This window comes from Brachycentrus maculatus, unplaced genomic scaffold, assembly GCF_059751285.1.
Source record: "Brachycentrus maculatus isolate JH-2025_06_01 unplaced genomic scaffold, ASM5975128v1 h1tg000042l, whole genome shotgun sequence".
Taxonomy (NCBI): Eukaryota; Metazoa; Arthropoda; class Insecta; order Trichoptera; family Brachycentridae; genus Brachycentrus; species Brachycentrus maculatus.
In genome coordinates this window covers 217,548-236,724 of record NW_028280796.1, presented here as the reverse complement: position 1 = coordinate 236,724, position 19,177 = coordinate 217,548, and the positions used below count along the sequence as shown (strand labels likewise).

Here is a 19,177-nt window from a genome sequence, read left to right as displayed (position 1 = left end):
AGCTTAAAAATAATAACTTCAGCACCGAATGGTGCATACGCACTGCATCAGTCAATGCAGATTTACATGATAACATTGCGTTAAATTACTTGGTCATAAAAAATAACAGCATAGATTATTTATAAATTTTATAAATATTGTATATTTATAAATGAAGATGATTTATGTACTTTATATGAATCTTTGCACGTGAATCTTTTTCTTATATTAGATCTGAAGATCTGTTTTTTTTTAAGAAAGTGACTTCTGTGATGTTGATGCTCAGTTATCCTTTTATCTCTTTGATGATCTTCCGGGAAGGCGGTGACCCGGTGGTATCTCGTTAGCCGCAATGTATGGGATCCTTGATTTATCCATCCTGTTGACATGTCTCTCAAAATCTCTTTCATCTTCTACTTCATCGTACGACATCTTCGGTATCACAGATCCGTCTCATATCTTCGTTTCGAATTCTGTTTTTGAGGGTCTTCCCTGTGATAGTCCTTAAGACATTAATTTCCGATGTTCTGAATAGGTTTTTGGTTCTGATTGTGTCAGATCTTGTCTCCACCGCATACGTCATGATTGATCTTATGAATATCTTAATAAATCTACGTCATACATAAATCTGAAAAAATAAATAAAAATAATTTCAAATAATTTTAATAATATTCAATACAAGAAATCGTTAAAATTTCAAATAATTACACAATGAATCGTGAGATATGAATAATTAAACTTTTTATACCTTTAATGGGAAAGAACACAATGACGTCACGGTATGACGTCTCTCCGGCTTAGAAAAATGTTGATTTTCCATATGTTCGTAGATATTTTGAGATTAGAAATATCTCATTAAACTTCTTGTTACAACTTGTGTAATTAAAATACGGCGTAAGTTTGCATCTATGTTTCAAAAGCGTAATATTGATGGTGGGAATTGGCACGAACGACATTTCAGATTGAGAGCCACTGAAAGCACGTGTACAGTATACTGAACATATACATTATGGAAATAAAGCTCTGACCGTCATTTAATGCTATGCAAAATAAAAGGTATTTATGCCGCACAACAAAATTCCACGAAATCTATCCGATCTTTTTGTTTGCGATACACATTGTTTTAGGTATTGTGTATGTATTCATAATGCAAGAATTTATTTTCATGATAACGTTCGAAAATAACAGTAGGGAAAGGTTTTATAAAAATAAGAACAGAATTTATTTACAGCAGTAATAATATAATAAATATATCGTAGTCATACAAGAGAAAGTGACCAAGTGCATTTTTTACAAAAACGTGATCATTGACTATTTGATATCTTACTAGCTTAATATTGTCATGAAAAAATTACAAAGAATTTTAAACTTGTATATTGACTTACTAAAAACTGCATTGATGTTTATTTTATTGCCAAGCAAAAGTGACAAAAGTGAACATTTTACGTTTTGGTAGTTGGTCACTTTCTCCTGTATGACTACGATATATTACTACAAAAATTATTATAATATAAATAAAACAAATGTTTTTTTTACCACTTGAGTATCATGTTTTTTTAAACGATACATATTTGTATACGGATTTGAATAAAAACTTAATTCAAAAGTCATTACGTGCTTTCATTAAAGCATCTATACATTTTTAATTGTGTTTTGAGAAAGTGAGAGAGAAAAAAGTAATTTCTGTAAATTTCGTAAACGAAAATGCTCTTTATTTTACATTTTCATTCAGATACTGAATGAAAAATTTAAAAAAATGACAAATTATTTTATTATCACATTTTAAATCCGATAAAAATCCGATTTTTTATTTTGAGACAACGATCACGACTGATGTTCAAGGGCTAAAATCACGCATTCGTCCCAAAACCATCAATTTCTTAGTCAAATTAAATAACTTTGTTTCAACCACTTTATTATTATATTAGTACACTTTTTGACCTACCGGTTTCGACAAGAACCTTGTTATCATCAGGGTTTATTAAATTCTAAAACACTAAAATACTCGATTACATTCCCTTACCAAAAACTTCCACACACTCCGTCAAGTTAAAAAGTCTACTAATAATAAAAAAGTGGTTAAAACAAAGTTGTTTAATTTTATAAAGTTTATAAAATGTGCCACAAAGTATCTGCGAATAACATTCAAGAAATTTCTTAGTGTTCTGGACAGTCGTCCATCAATTCCTCAGTAAAGAAGTCTCTTCAGCTCAATCGATGGTTATGTTGAAAGCTTTCACAGCTTCAGAAGGTGGATTTTTTAAACTCCCATCAACTGCTCGCCGTCATCAGACCCGCGAAAGCGTTCGGATTACAGCAGGTTTCGGATTACGGAGCCTTCGAAGTAGCGAGCTGGCACTGTATGCATAATGTTTAGTCGAATACCTACCTTATTTTACCACAGTTAAATTAAAGTAATAAATAATCCATATAACACTTGTGCATACTTCAATCTCAAAATACAACGTTTAAATTCTTTACAATAAAACGACAATTATACAGCTATATTTTATTCGACCAGCGACCGGGTTTCCTCGTAATTACATCATTAAACTGCCGATATTGGTAACAACGAAATCCGGTCGAATATAATAAAACAAAAGTGGCTTAAGCTATATAGTTATTTACAACATTTTAATGTGTCCATTTACTTGTTCACAAATCTGGATTATCTCCATTTATAGCCCCGTACATGCCCAGACTTCCATATTCTTCTTCATCTTTGAGATGTCAAAAAATAATATATAGTTATTGCTTTGTTATATAAAATGCAGTTCACCATGAAATTTAAGTACATTTTTACAATTATTCTTTGATATCTTGTAGTGGTATGCCTTCGTTAAGGTTACTCATTTCGCCTTTCGCTCTGTTTAACTTCAAAATAATTTCTTCGAGCGATTTTCCTTTCGTCTCCGGAATGCATAAATAAATAAATATTACTCCAGAGAAGCTTACGGACGCGAACATCCAGAAAACCACGTGTATACCGATGCTGTCCACCATTCCTTGGTACAATTTGGCTACAAAGAAAGCCATGCTGGCTCCCATGATCGTGAAAAACGAAGACGCTACGCTCTTTACGTTGGTAGGGAAAATTTCGGACTGTATTACATACGGGAGATTCCCGATACCGATGGAAAACGAAACGTTGAAGCCGATTATTCCTGTGATCGGGAGCCAGGATATGACGCCCATCGTGACGTCGTCAGACTGGAGGACGTCCTGCAAGTAAAAGTACATGCCCACCGACGTAAGGGATATCCCCGTTCCCAGCGCAGATACGAAAAGTAATGGTTTCCTACCCATTTTGTCCACGAGAACGGTTGCCACCAACCCTGAAAAAAATAAGTCATTCAATCTAAATGTGCAGATGAAACATATTTTATTTTTTTGAAATACGAAACTTTTTCGAATGTTCAAATTTGCGAGATAATTATATGGAATAAAGAGACAAAAATTTCAATACATATCGCTCACTCCTTTCAAGAACGTCATGAATAAAAATAAACTAGATTTTTCAGGAGAACGTTTTTAAAGTTTAAAAATATATGTTTCCTCCTTTCTGAGTGCATTAGTCCATTTTTATTTCATTTCAGACTTGAAATGCGAAAAATCGTGGTTTATTTTCTTTGCATACTTGTCAGACAAATTATCTAATTTTAATAGGTACTTTTTTAAACATTCTAATTTTTCATTGATTTTATTAGGATTTTGTTGCTGCATGATAATAAATAACTGTTTTCTAGTCATTAATCTAACATCCACTGGTCCTAAAATAAAAATGTAACAATTTAAAGACAAAAAACAGTACGTAGTTCAGTTTTCATTATTATGCTGACTCATCTGAAAAGAGTGATCTCTTTAAAAAGAACAAAAATCCGCAAACTTATTTTCAATTTTTATAAAGAAAGAGGGCTAAGCTATTAACTACATTCAAAATTTTCGGAAGCACAACTAAATATCCTGAATTTGAAAAAAAATTAAGGAAAAATCCATTTCGAGGCACTTATTTAAATTAGTTTTATTAAAGTAAATATGTTAGCTATTGCAACTTAAATCTATGTAAAATAGGCACTCTTACCTGTTCTATTACAATCCATTATTAAATTGTATACGCGTCATACAAAAAAATACTAATAATCACTGAAATGTATGCGTACTAAACGAACAGCGAAAGAGAAACATTTGAACGCACAATAACAACAACTTTGCGACTGACCATTAGATACGTGAGATGAGCGTGGGGGGATAACAATTATTATGTGTCATCAACAAAATGCTCTTTTTCATATTGCTATATTTTTCATACACCTGCGGCAATGTTTTTCAAAGTGACTTTTGGCCGCCCAGATCGCTAATATACCCCACTGTGCAGCGGGTAAATATTAGGTTAAAAATATGCCTCTTTTGCTGGGATATAGTACATTTTCTGGGCATTCCGAAAACATACACAACTGAAAATTGACGATTTTTTATTTATGACGTTCTGGAAAGGAGTGAGCGATATTAGGTGTCTCAACTCGAGACGAAGCATCTATCGTTTAATACGAAAGCTTTTTAGGAAGTCTGAGCATTCCAGGGCTTACGAGCTTATTATTATACTGTTAAGTGATCTCTTTATACAAACAATTGTGTAACCTTCACCATTCTGCCCATAATAATGCAATATGAATGTTCTATTGAACATAAATTTTTAAGGATGTTATCCATGTACTCTTTTGAAGAATCCGATGGAGATCATCAGAAATCAAATCGATCAAAAATCGATGAGGATAGATATCATCAGTTGAGAATTTGTGAAGTATGGTAGGTATATAGCTTTTTTAATTGTACAAAGATGAGATTCATTTATAATTAGTTCAAATAAATGTCTCATAAACTATGACATACATGTCCCTAAAGGAAAGATTCTTCGATTAATTTATGAAAATATTATTTTCTCTTAACTCGAATTAAAAACGATTATAAAAAAAATAATAAAAAGTCATTGGAAAATCAAATTTAAAGATGGACAAGAGAAGTGTAGAATGAGGTTACGAAAATTTTCAGATTGTTACTTAAAACTTACAGGGTTTGTACATATAAATAAGAAGTAAAAATAAGAGATAATTTACCATTTATGGTAATCAAACGGGAGTTTGCCTTATATGTTTTTGTAAATAATTTTTGAAAGATTTTAAATTGATTATATTTTTTATTCTTGCAGGTAGTTTATTAAAATGTTTTATTCCTATAAAAGAATAGTGGTTTTGAGCTGCACTAGTATTATATTTTGGGGTCTTTAAGTTATTTTGTGATCTTGTATTTCTAAAATTATGTGTCAATAATGTTTCCCTTTCTTTAAATATTTGTAAAATTGATGCTCTTTTAAAAATCGATTCTACAGTAGGTGCGCTAAATTCTTGGAAAATCAAGTTTGATGGATAGATCCTAGGCTTTTTTAAAATAATTTTTACAATATATTTTTGTGTTATTAATAGAGGATTTATAGTAGATATTTATAATTTACTTGATTCGGTTTTTGGATTCGATCATTTACAACTATTCACATAATTTGGTTGCGTATTGAGTATATTCAAATTATTATTGATCGTATATTATATATTCGACAATTTGGTATCATTAACATTTACCCACCCATTAGTCACATCTTTTATAGATTGACGCAAATTAAGGACACCTAATTATTTTAAACTATGAAGATGAAAGTAGTTGGCAAAATTAAAATTTGGAATTTTTCAGTTCTTGATTAAGTGCATAAAAGTTTATTGTTCTGCAATAAACTTTTATATACTTTTAAATTTTTACCTGCAATCAATTGTACTATTCCGTATATTATACTAGCTGTAGGTCCGGATATCGTCATGCTCGTTTGTCTGAATATACTCTCCAAGTAAGCCTGGATGGCCAAAGTTCCTGTCAACTGCTGAAGTATTTTTAACCCTGCAAAATTATATGACTTTAAAAGGGGATTTATTGTAATCTATGTAAATATTTCCTTTATAGGCGATATTTAAAAGTACGTGTTTAAATTGGAAGAACTCACCGAACATGGCAATCACTCCTTTTCTGTACTCTTTTTTCGTGAGCAGTTCTTTTATTGATGTCTTTTTTGTCATATCTTTTTCCACCTGCTCTCTCATTTCTTTCAATTCTTTCTGAATCCTCTACAAGTAAAACGAAAATTAAATTTTTATTAATTTTTTCATCGTTTTTACATAAATTCGTAAAAATCAATTTCACCAGATGATTGCTTTGTTAAATTTAATAATCTGAATATCTTCTGGGATTATTGTCTTTTAAATCATTTACTGAGCAGTCCATTTTTTTATTTTTTAAATAAATTAGACATGGGCGATCGAATTAAATAACGATTTCATCAAAACATGTCGTAAGTTAATTCGGTTTTAAAATTCTATCATTTATAACTAATCACGCCGATCAGTGTACAAATTTGATTACTTGTTGCTTATGTCTAGTTTCTTATACATTTGACATCAATATAGTAAGATAGACACCGAGAAAAAAGTAACAAATACCATAGAAATAGTGGTATTTACCAAGTAAAGCTTAAATTAGAAATGGATACATATTACCACAAAGTGACTGCCGAATCAATCAATGAAAAAATATATTTATCTACAACATTTTGCGTGTGTCGGGCTGACGACCGTCATAGGCTGGTTTAAGTGATCACTTTACACGCGTGTAACATTTACCAATTCTACCCATTATTGACAACCACACTACTCAAATTCTTGGAAGCTCTATATATATGAACCAATTTAGAAACCTTGTTCTTGAATCACTAGAACTTCACTATCACTATCATTCTTGAATCACTAGAACAGTCTGGGCATTTCTTTACATCTCACCAATAGATGTCTCTAGTGAAGTTCTAGTGATTCAAGAACAAGGTTTCTAAATTGGTTAATATATATAGAACTTCCAAGAATTTGAGTAGTGTGGTTGTTAATAGTGGGTAGAATTGGTGAATGTTACACGTGTGTAAAGTGATCACTTAAACCAGCCTATGACGGTCGTCAGCCCCGTAAATGCCCAGTAAATTCCATATTCTCCTTCATATTTGATGAGAAGTCAAAAAAAAAAATATATATATTTATCTAGTTTGCTTTCCCGAGCATAGAAATGTAAATAAATACTGGACAAATTCCTTAGCTTACAAATTAGGACTCAAAATCCTAATGCAAAAAATAAATAAAATGAACTTTAAAATACAGCAGTCCTTTAAAAAATAAGTGGTCAGTAATCAATGCCAAAAGATACCTCGGTCGTTTTTAATCCCTTCAGTTTCATCATACTCCTGGCCGCAGCATCCGTGTCCTGATTCTTGAGGTGGTAGTACGGAGACTCTGGAATCCAGAGAGAGGAGCACAGGAAGATGACCGGAACAGCCAGACACATCCAGCTGATGGTGTCGTACGACACCAGTGGTCCAGCGACGTACATGATCAGGTTGCCGAGACTGGCCATCCCGGTGATGAGGCTGCCCAGAGCTCCTCGAATTCTCTTGTCGGCAATTTCACCCAAGTAAATTGACACCTCCTGGAATTAGTTTCATTTTAGCAATGGATAAGACTTTTTTGTTTATTTAGAAATTTAACACAGAACATTAACAAAAATACATTTACAATAATGAATAACAAACAGGTAATTGTAACATTCCAATTACAAAATATCACAAACGTTAAATGAGTTAAAAATAAACAGCAAGAATAAAATAAAGTAAAAGTTAAGAAGATTAATATCAGACTTAATTTAGAGCTAAAGTAAAAATAATAAAAAAAACATAATCAGTTATAAGATGTACAAGTTGAGAAGAGCAATGATGTAAAAATAAGTTCTGTAAGGCAACAGCAACAAAAAAAAAACAGTAAATACATAAAACAGAAAACATACGCAACAGATACGTAGCTGTTCGTATATTGATACGTAGTATCAATATATTGAAACGTAGAGTCAATATATAAATATCGTTGTCTATAAGTATTGTCGTTTTTCTCATCTTATCAGGGATTTGTAACTTTTTTTTGCCGAAATAATCAGGTATCCACCACTTATTTGCGTATTTTTCCGCCTTCGTAGCGTAGTGGTAAGCGCGTTTGCCTACCGCGTTGAAGGTTCTGGGTTCCGAATCATAGGGGGGGGTCAAAATAAGTATATATGATTTTAACTCTCATATTTATTTGACATCACCCTGGACGCGTATAAGGGTTTAGAAAAAGATATGCATTCACCTGATATGTACATGAATACAACTTCAGTACAATCATTGTACTATGAATGTGGCCAGAGATAAATCAATGGCACTGATTACGCCTTAATATACAAACTACTCCAGGGGTAGGCAGAGAGTATAGAATGCCACACCAATCTGTCTTTGAAAACAATCTTTGACCTTGCCTTATGTTTTTCTCATTTATTTCTTTTAAACATGCTTCTTATGCCTATTTATTATACCTGTTATATTTTGCCATGTTTTGGTTATTTAAAAAAAATATTTTTCGTAACATTATTATTTGTGTTCCAGTCTTGTAAACCTTAATCTTATGTCCCAAAATGATAAATAGGAATTACTCATCGGGAATATTATATAAATGACTTATGTATGTAATATGTTTTGAAAAATAAATAAATAAACTCTTCCGCATTCCTGCATCTCCTCATACATACCCAGACTCCTGACCTGACCACTCAATTAAAAAGTAATTAAAAAGCTACGGTGGTTTAGTAAAAAATTATAATAAAATATCAAAGGGAGTTTTAAATACAGGTATACATATATATATATATATATATATATATATATATATATATATATATATATATATATATATATATATATATATATATATATATATATATATATATATATATATATATATATATATATATATATATATATAATGTGAAATGTTTTAAACATTATTATTTAAAGTAAAATATTACCAAGAGTACTTAATTAGATATTAATTATTAAGAATTAGAACCCATTGAAACGAAGGAACTATCTGAAGTGCAATGATAAGGTTAATTATGATTGTGTTCGAGCAGCAATTTAAATCGACATAAAATTAAATGTAGTAATAATTACTGTCAGTTTATACATATATACAGACTGTCCCAAAAAAAAACATTATTTGAATATTCAGGGTTTTTTTGTCGTTAAAAAAATTGAGGAAATATCTTAATTATTGACAAAGCTATGATAAAAACAGACAAAACTAGACAGTCGATTAGCTGACGTATAAAAAAGCAAATCAAATAACTTGACGTCAATGAGTTAAAAAGCAAATGTCAATTTTGCTTGGGCAAATTTTCGCTCCAACGACCAACACTTACGTAAATAATCTTAACGATGGTTCTATGGCCCTTTATACAATATATGAGATTCATATATTGTAAAAAGACCCATTTTACAATATTTGAATCTCATACACCATATTTGTCCTGAAAAAGTGAGTTTTTCTTCGAAATAAATTTATGATTTTGAAAAGAAAACGGTTATTGAAAGGTTAGGAGTTTAAAAATAATAATACTCGCCTAAGTTCAATGTGTATTCTAAAAAAATGTGCGTGAGAAGCCGTACTTGTTGGTTTCTCGCACACCCGGTCGCGTACTGGCTTTATTTATTTGAGAGTGTACCCTTAATAGCTTTCTGTAATCATATTATTTTAATTAGTTGGTCAAAAAACTCTCATGCATTTTTAACCAATTATCTGCTTCTTGTAATCAATTATGCATTGATATAAATGAACCGAATTGATAAAAATGCATGCAACATGGAAAACATTCTCAGCGTAATTAAATTCCCGATAATTATTTCACAAAAGTAGGTAAGTAGGTTGAAAAATAGCTTACTGTTATTAGAATTATTTGGTCAAAAAACTCTCATGCATTTTTGACAAATTATGTGCTTATTGTAATCGATTATGCATTGATATAAATGAACAGAATTGATACAAATGCATGCAACATGGAAATCGTTCTCAGCGTAATTAAATTCCCTATAACTATTACACAAAAGTAGGTAAGTAGGTTGAAGAATTCTTTATCGGTATCACCATTATACGAGCTGTTCGAATTGACAGTGAATATAGGCTCAGTATATATGTAGCGTTATAGGCTCAGTACATATTGGTTATTTGACGATAGATGAGGCATTAACAAGTGATCAACACGCTTTCTATTGATTACTTATTTAAAAAAATATAAATTAGATTTTCTGCTTAGGCATTAATGTTATCATCCTGTTATTTTTATCATTACTGGTTGTGATCGGTAGCCTGGAGGGGAAGAGAGGGAGAGGAAGATCTCCCACACGATGGAGCGATCAAGTGAAGGCATCAGCAGGCACCTCGGTGATTGGAGCGCTACGTGCAGCGCAGTCAAGGGATAACTGGAGAAGAGTCATTGCTTCCACAAGGGTCACAACCCTAACTAATAAGGAATAAGACGGAGAAGAGAAGAATATCATTTTCATAATATTACCGTGATCATAATAAGTGGATTGTACCTTATTGATGTTTTTAACGTAAGTGTAAATTAATGTATGATGGACCTTTTTTTTTTTAATTTACAAAAATGTAAGGAATGTTAGTTTATATAACCACTAACCGAGATCTTCGTCGGTTTCGAGACGTAACCGTCTCTTCGTTAGAACAATTACTACAACAGGATGCAAACAATACTATACGTCACTACCAGAGTAGTAATTTATAATTGATTAACATTTGATGTAATTTAAGTGTGTGAATAGTGCTATGGTAGTGTCGTGTAGTATTATTTGCATGCTGCTGTAGTGATTGTCCTGAGGAAGAGACGGATACGTCTCGAAAACGGCAGACAAAAATCTCAGTAAGTGGTTGTATACTAACATTATTTAAAAAAATATTAAAAAAATAAAAAATTACTAACCACAAAATAAATGCTTTTAATATTAATAATATGGTCTACTTTGTTCCAGTACACCCTGTTCACTATGAAATTATCTGTTTAGGTACCTAACAACGTCATTTTAATCGCCGATACTAGACTGCAATCGTTATATCTAGTAAATAATATTCACCAAAGAAAATGATGATTGCAGTCGAAGTGCAATACTTGAATTAAAAAATGATAAATATGAATGGGAATAGTCAAGCTTTGAACATACTATGCAATAAATGAATAAAAAAATAATAAATATGAATGGGAATAATCAAACTTTGAACTTACTATGCAATTTATGAACAAATAAAAAAATACGAATGGGAATAGTCAAGCTTTAAATTTAATACGCAATATATGAATAAAAAAAATGATTAATATGAATGGGAAAAGTCAAGCTTTGAACTTACTATGCAATATATGAATAAAAAAATAATAAATACGAATGGGAATAGTCATGCTTTGAACTTACTATGACTGCAATGGATCCAGAAAGTCCACAAATAAATCTTGACACGTACATCCAGTATGGAGATGTCGCGAACACCAGTATTGCCTAGATTTCAAATGAAAATAAACGTTTTTTAAATAATACACATGTAAGTAAATGTACTTTAATAAAAACCATAAAAAATGAACCTTCTCTAATAACTTTTAAGAAACGTCTAAGATATTACTATTTATCGTTAGAATCCTAACTGTCCATCAAACCTCCTCCCTTAGTTTTTCTCTCTACCTCCTTCCCTAAACTCCCTTTTTCCTTTACCCTCCTTATTATCATCTTTTGTAATTTGTTTTTTAATGTTCAAGTACTACTACCCTCTGATTGCAAACAGCTATATATGGTATCAAACGTTTTGATCAATATCACTAGTCTGTTTTTGGTTGGTTGGAAGATATTGCTTTTTAGCAATACGCCCGCCAATGTTCTTATTTATTTTCTATACATGAAGTTTAAATAAATAAAACCTTAATGTAACAGATTCAGGTCAGAGGGCTGGTATATAACATTATATTCAACTCAATCCGATGTCAGCTGTTTTATTATAATAACGCTCGGAAATCACGAAAACTGTTTCGAATTTGAACAATATATAATATAGAAGTTCCAAGAATTTGAGTAGTGTGGTTGTCAATCATGGGTAGAATTGGTGAATGTTACACCATCCAGCCTATGGTCGTAAGCCTAGTAACTGTCCAGACTTACATATTCTTCTTCATCTATGTTGAGATGTCAAAAAAAATAAATGAAAATGTTGTACCCTGCAGTGTGTTTAAAAAAAATTTAAAACTTAATATCGACATTTTTCAAATGAGACTGCTTTTAAAATTGGTTGAGGCGTATTTAGAAGGATATAATGTAAAATAGGACTTATGTTGATTATTTTTACAGGTTTTTTAGCGGTAAATTTGTGTAATAAATAATCGAAACAACAGTTAAAACATATTTTCAGGTAAATGATAAACCATATTTGCTATTCAACCTGCAGAAAGTGATTCACATTTTACTATCGAATCAAAAATTGTCAAAAGAATTTTTAAAAATAAAAAGATTTGATTACTTTTATTTTTATTTTATCCTTTATACCTACATATGTCGTAGTTAAAACATGACTAATGTAAAAAGAAACAATTAAACATGCAAATATAATAACCATTCGAAAGGAATATAAAAGGGACAAAAAATTGATGTTTGGAAATAATCATAATTTGGATATTTACATACTTATTTGGTAAAAAAAATTGGGAACAACAGAAATTTAAAATTCATACTTTTTTTACCTCAGCAGAAAAGCGATTAAATTGAAATACACTTTGAGACACATCGTAATAATATAATCTATTAGCAAATCAACCTTGAGGCCGACAATATTGATACAAGTTCACTACACCCAACAGCACATAAAAAAATAGAATGGATTAAAAATATATATTTATCATTACGTGTTTCGTATTGAAATTTGAAACGTTGATATTTTGGAAAACTAATCGTTATATTTTTAAAGCAAATTTCATCGTAATAGATTTAAGGTAAAAGTACGTTACTTAATCAATACAAAAATTAAAAATTAACAGCCGGCTTTTTAGTATTATTAAAATGTTTCTAATTATCATCATTTCATGTCACAAATTAGTGAAATTCGATTAATTATACGATCACGATGGAAAATATCATGGACATAAGCAGGGATTTTTTTCCATGTAACGCAGTGGAAAGGCATACCGGCACCTTTTTTGATGGATAATTTTAATTTTTATTAAATTTTCAAAATCAATTAGACGAAACAATCTTTGCGCCTACGTAATTACAATTTGTATTAATATAATCCATTAAAAAGATAAAATATGGTATTGTAATGAATATTTAAATATTATTTTTTGCCATATCATCAAAGATGAAGAAGAATATGGAAGTCTGGGCATTTACGGGGCTTACGACCGTCATAGGCTGGTTTAAGTGATCACTTTACACACGTGTAACATTCACCAATTCTACCCATTATTGACAACCACACTACTCAAATTCTTGGAAGTTCTATATATATGAACCAATTTAGAAACCTTGTTCATGAACCCCGTAAATGCCCAGACTTCCATATTCTTCTTCATCTTTGATGATATGTCAAAAAATAATATGAAAATAACTCCTGTAATTGGAGATAATCCAGATTTTGTGAACAAGTATTTGGACACACTCAAAATATTGTAAATATTTAAATATATTTGAATATATTTTTTTTAGTAAAAAGATTGACATGAAGTGAGTTCCGGGCCGTTTTTGATAAAAAAAAAGCCCTGTCATTACAAACTTCTCAGTGTTGGAAAATAATCCACAAAGACAGCTTCCGATGATCGTAAAAGGGAGGGAGACAGAATACCTGGACCACAGGAATGTACCGGAGAACTGAAGGATCTAAGGATTATGCAAGGGAAGTTGTACAACAAAACGTGTGAAGGAAAGAATCAACATTTTTATAATTTAAATTTTATTTGACAAATACCACTATTTCTTTATATCTATTGTGACACGTGTTTTGATACAAACCGCGTCATTTTCAAACACCGCATAGAAAATTTTCAAAATTATTCATCATTTTCAACACCTTTTTCACACACGTACGGTATTTGAAAATGACGCGGAATGCTTCGAAATAAGGTCACAAGAGAGATTAAGAAATAGTAGTATTTACCAAGTAAAATTTAGATATTACCGCAAAGTGACTGCCGAACCAATTCAGAAAATAATAAGCAACATCTTTTTCTTGTGTGCGTGTCATGTCAGGTCCCCCTGAAGTCGATTATCACTTGAGAGTAATTGCCCTTGTCTTGGGCAGCTCTAAACAGCGCCTGGACGATCCTGATCCCCGTCCGATCTCGTATATCCTGGAGCCAGATCTGTTTTGTGCCCACATCTCGTCGTACCTCTATTTTTCCCTTTGTTTTTTTTTATAAGCAACTATATTGCCTAGTAATAAAATGGATTGGATCGGTACAGATATGGTATGGGTACTTAATAGAATTCGTCACAGTTGGTCACGTGGCGAATAACTCACAAATGGTACAATTTCCCGATGGTTTTAGTCAGAACAAATATAGTTTTCTGTAATTTATATTATTTTGAGAAATAAAAAGACTTTGTTTTTTGATCCACTCACATTTTTATTAACCAACTAGTTTCGGCAACAACCTGTTGCCCTTTTCAGGGTTTAATTTATGAAGAGGACAACAGGTTGTTACCGAAACTAGTTGGTTAATAAAAATGTGAGTGGATCAAAAAACAAAATCTTTTTATTTCTCTAAATAATATATCAAAATGATCCACAAAGTTAATGCTTTCAATATTTAAAACATCCTGTAATTTAGTTAATAAATGATTTAGTTACAATTATTACCGATCCCACAATACCTGGGGCTGCTAGTAGGAGTATTGTCTTCTTCCGACCTATCGCATCCCCTAAGTACTGGGCCACGAGGCATCCGGGCAAGGCCCCGAGAGCCACCAAAGAGGCGAGCCAAGAACATTGTTCCTAGAATAAATAATAATTTTTTAATAACATTTTCATATCCATTTTCTATTATTGATTTTACCTTATTTTTACTTCTACTTTAGGGCATTGCAGCGTGGAATTTTCATTTTACTTACGATTGAAGAATTTAAAAAATTGTATTAAAAAAACGTACAAAAATTTGATTACCGTGAACCAAATTTTAAACAGTACATACTGCTATTAAAAATCTATCATGTTTATTTTTTAAGGTATTGTTAAACAATTTGAAGAATTTTGGAATTTAAAAGTTTTTTAATGTTAGCATGTTACTTACGACAGCGAAATTTAAGTAACGGTATTAATTGTAAAAATTAATGATTTATTAAAAAAATATATTGCTCTGGATTTTATTTTTATAATATATGTATATATCATTCAGAGGTAGACATTTTACAGTTAAAGAAATATGAGTACCTACTTCTGATAAAATAAAGTAAAATGTTATTATTATTATTATTGTTATTAGAAATCAATTTTAAAATGCAGATACTTTTTATAACAAAAAACAGTTGCCTATTTATTAGCTGGGAGACTTATTAAAAAAACTGCAGAATTATTATAAAATTATACTTTTATTTATGAATATGCAAAAAACCTATAGTTTCGTTCGTTTATCGACTAATTTTAGTTAATTTAGTAAATTACAGTGTGGTTTTCAATATTGTGTAGAATGGTGAATGTTACACGTGTATAAAGCGGTCACTTAAATCAGCCTATGGTCGTTAGCCCTGTAAATACCCAGACTTCCATATTCTTATTCATCTATGTTGAAATATCAATGGAAAAATCTTGTTATAAATAACTCCTTTGTGGATAAATTCATGATTTGTGATCAAAAATTTCGACACATTCAAAATAAAGTGATACTTATGGCAAGATGAAAAAATACGATACAGCTGATTTTTTGTTTCAATATTATTTTATGTAAGATGTTAGATTCTAATATTGGTATTTCTGACCTTTGTTATTTGTATATTTGCCTCTCCCGATAAAAGTTTGGGAATGACTGGAGATGACCATCCCTGCAACATGCCTTGATGTACCAGAGAAATGGTAACTGAAATATCATAATTTTTGTTTAATGATTTAAAAAATATATTGTTAATGCTTACACAACTCAGTAAACAATATAACTCACTAATAAAACTAACATTGCTAATACATTTTCATTAATCGATTCGGCAGTCACTTAGTGGTAAAATCTATCAATTTATGGTATGATTTAAGTTTTACTTAGTAATTTTTTTTTTTCAATTCAAACCCTTATCCGCACACCAATGGTGCATAGGGCACTGCATTATACAAACATAGTGTTATCTTGATCGTTAACACATGAAGGAAAGGTGATCAGCCCTCCGCTTCAGGTACCAGTCCAGGGTAATATTGAATAAATATTAGAGTGAAAAAATCACCTCTATTTATTTGACCCCCCCTGGGAATCGAACCAGGGACCTCCAGAACGGTAGCCGAGCGTGCCCACCATTACACTACGGAGGTGGACCAAATGAAATGTAAAAAGTGTAAATAAAAAAATAACTCGACAGTGGCTGGAAGGGTGAAAAGCCATAAAAAAGAAGAAAAAAAAGTAGATAATTATTTAATAAAAATCAATGCCTGCAAGATACAATTTTAACATTTTTTGTAAACAAAAAAGAATTATAACGACGTAATACAGAATGCAATGCAATATATTATTGACATTAATTTATAAGATAATAAAAAAATTTCATGCCAGTTTTTTTTTGTTAAAACAAATTGTAACGATTTCACAAGGTTTTATGATATTAGTAACAAAAACATACACAATACTTACTGCAAAGGGCAGCGGCATATTGAACTAATAATCCTTCTACCATTTTGTTTTCTTATTTAATATTTATTGTCACACACTCGACTATGAACGGTGAATATAGCACTCGACACAGACGGAGTTCACGCAGCTTGTGCCGCGAAATCGCTACAACTCTCGAAACTCAATCTTAATGCTCTGGCACAAAATATCGAGTGGATAATTCCGAGAATGTAATGTCTACGTAGTGTGTACACAATGCAGCCGGTAGATACAATAATTAATGATTTTATCTTCAAGCGGGAGATAAATTTACATAATACAAAGTAATCGTCAACGAAGTACTAACTTAGAATATAAATTACAGTAAAACCTCGATATAACAGACTAATGGCGGGGAGGCGGTGTCCATTAAAGCCGAAAATCTGTTATATAAAAATAAGTTTAAAATAAATCAAACTTTTTTTTTGAAAATCTGAAGTTCTTCTTCTGAACCCTTATCCGCACTCCATGGTGCATAGGGCACTGCATCACATAAACGCAGTGTTATCTTCATCGTTAACACACGGAGGAAAGATGATCAGTCCTCCGCTTCAGGTACCAACCAGTCCAGGGTAATATTGAATAACTATTAGAGTGAAAAATCACTTTTTCAATTAAAAAAATCATTTATTAGACCCTCCCTGGTAAACGCACCCGGGACCTTACGGTACCTAGTACGGTAGCCGAGCGTGCTGACCATTACACTACGGAGGCGAAAATATGAGCACTGTATTTAAATATAAATAAAAAATAAAAACACTAACAAATTCATATTTATTGTCTTCGGATATTCGTTGCTGTTTGATATCGACACGCTTGCTTTCGGTAATCCTGTTTTGAAAAAGGAATCAAGTTTTGTTTGCACTTTGAAGATTGGTGTTTTTTTTCATAATCAACTCTCTAAAATTAGGAAAATACGTATTATATACTTTAACTTTCTTATGTGACGAATAGTCAATAAATGTTATTAGATCGTTAGATCGAAGTTTTGAGATATAATGTGTGATTATCATGACCGCTAATAATTGTTTACATGCGGCGACACTTGAATTTAAGAATGTATAACATTAACAGGATGTTTTTATTTAGTCTTTAATAAGTCCATTAAATAGTGGTCCGTTATATCGAGGTTTTACTTTATCGCATTCAAATTGGTATATTTCTAAATAATAATGTTGCTATAAAGTAGAACGTGTGTAAATGTGCAAATCACTAATTTGTCGATCAAACATTTAAAATATATACTATTCATTTTTGACATCTCAACATAGGTATCGAAGTTTGGGTATTTACAGAGCTTACAGCTTGTCATAGGCTGGTTAAGTGATCACTTTACACGCGTGTAACATTCACCATTCTACCGATGATTGACAACCACAGTACCTACTCAAATTTTGGATTTATTAAATATTTATATATGATTAATCTCATGACGTTCCATGATTGAGTTCAGAACAGCTATCTATGATAGGATTTAGAAAGCTATTAATTAGCATTTAGCAGAGACCCTTTATTTGTAAGCAAGATCCGAATCCAAATTATTTCACTTAGATACTGAGACACCCGTGAAAACCTGATCTTCAATTTTGACCAGTTATTTTATTCACAAAATTTTATGTTTTTTTTTATTCACATCATTATTCTTCTTCATCTATGTTGAGATGTCAAAAATGTAAATTGGCTCATAAATAGAGAACCCAGATTTGTAAACACACACGCAAAATGTTGTGAATATAGCATCCACGTTATATTATGTCCCAAATAAATGTATATTTCTACAAACAAACAAATCGTCTTTTAAAAAAGGGTTAAGGGTTAAAATCCTTATCTGGATCATCTTAACCCAATTGTGTATCGGCAACCGCATCGCATCGACGCAGTGTTATCTTAATCGTCAATTAAGCGATCAATCCAACGCTTCAGGTGATCCAGGGAAATTAAATCAATTTGAATTAGTGTAAAAATTATATTTATTTTTGACTTATTAAATATGATTGACATTCGCAAAAATGACAATAATTTTTTTTATATCATTTTTGCAAATGGCGTGCAAACTTTATGTAATTGTGTTTAAGTCAATACAGCTGTGTTAACCAAATTATGTTCCCCATGCACCATCGAGTGCAAATAAAGGAAAATTTCGTTTTATAATACATATATTTATATTATATTTACATCAAAAACAAAAAAAAACTTTATTTTTAATTAACGAAGACTCGTATATTTCGCTCACTCCTTTCAAGAACGTCATAAATAAAAAAACTTGATTTTTCAGGAGAGCGTTTTTAAAGTTTAAAAATATAACACAATGTATTAAAAATAAATGTCAAGCCACTTATTGAACTTTTTACTGTGTAACACATATTTT

General features: G+C 31.1%; 1 protein-coding gene across 3 annotated transcripts; it reads right to left on the bottom strand.

The window, feature by feature from the left end:
• Positions 1 to 2,473: 2,473 nt before the first annotated feature.
• LOC148312345 (facilitated trehalose transporter Tret1-like) lies at positions 2,474 to 17,312 on the bottom strand. Of its 3 annotated transcripts, XM_088277347.1 has the most exons (8): positions 16,792 to 17,312; positions 15,938 to 16,035; positions 14,823 to 14,957; positions 11,402 to 11,485; positions 7,267 to 7,545; positions 6,026 to 6,146; positions 5,788 to 5,922; positions 2,474 to 3,314 (listed from the first exon to the last, which is right to left on the bottom strand). In XM_088277347.1, the coding sequence occupies exons 1-8, from the start codon at positions 16,832 to 16,834 to the stop codon at positions 2,785 to 2,787; spliced, it is 1,425 nt and encodes a 474-aa protein (XP_088133473.1). In that variant the 5' UTR covers positions 16,835 to 17,312; the 3' UTR covers positions 2,474 to 2,784. The 3 variants fall into 3 exon arrangements, with proteins under 3 accessions (XP_088133473.1, XP_088133475.1, XP_088133474.1); XM_088277349.1 differs by lacking the exon at positions 14,823 to 14,957; XM_088277348.1 differs by lacking the exon at positions 15,938 to 16,035.
• Between the last annotated feature and the right edge of the window lie 1,865 nt (positions 17,313 to 19,177).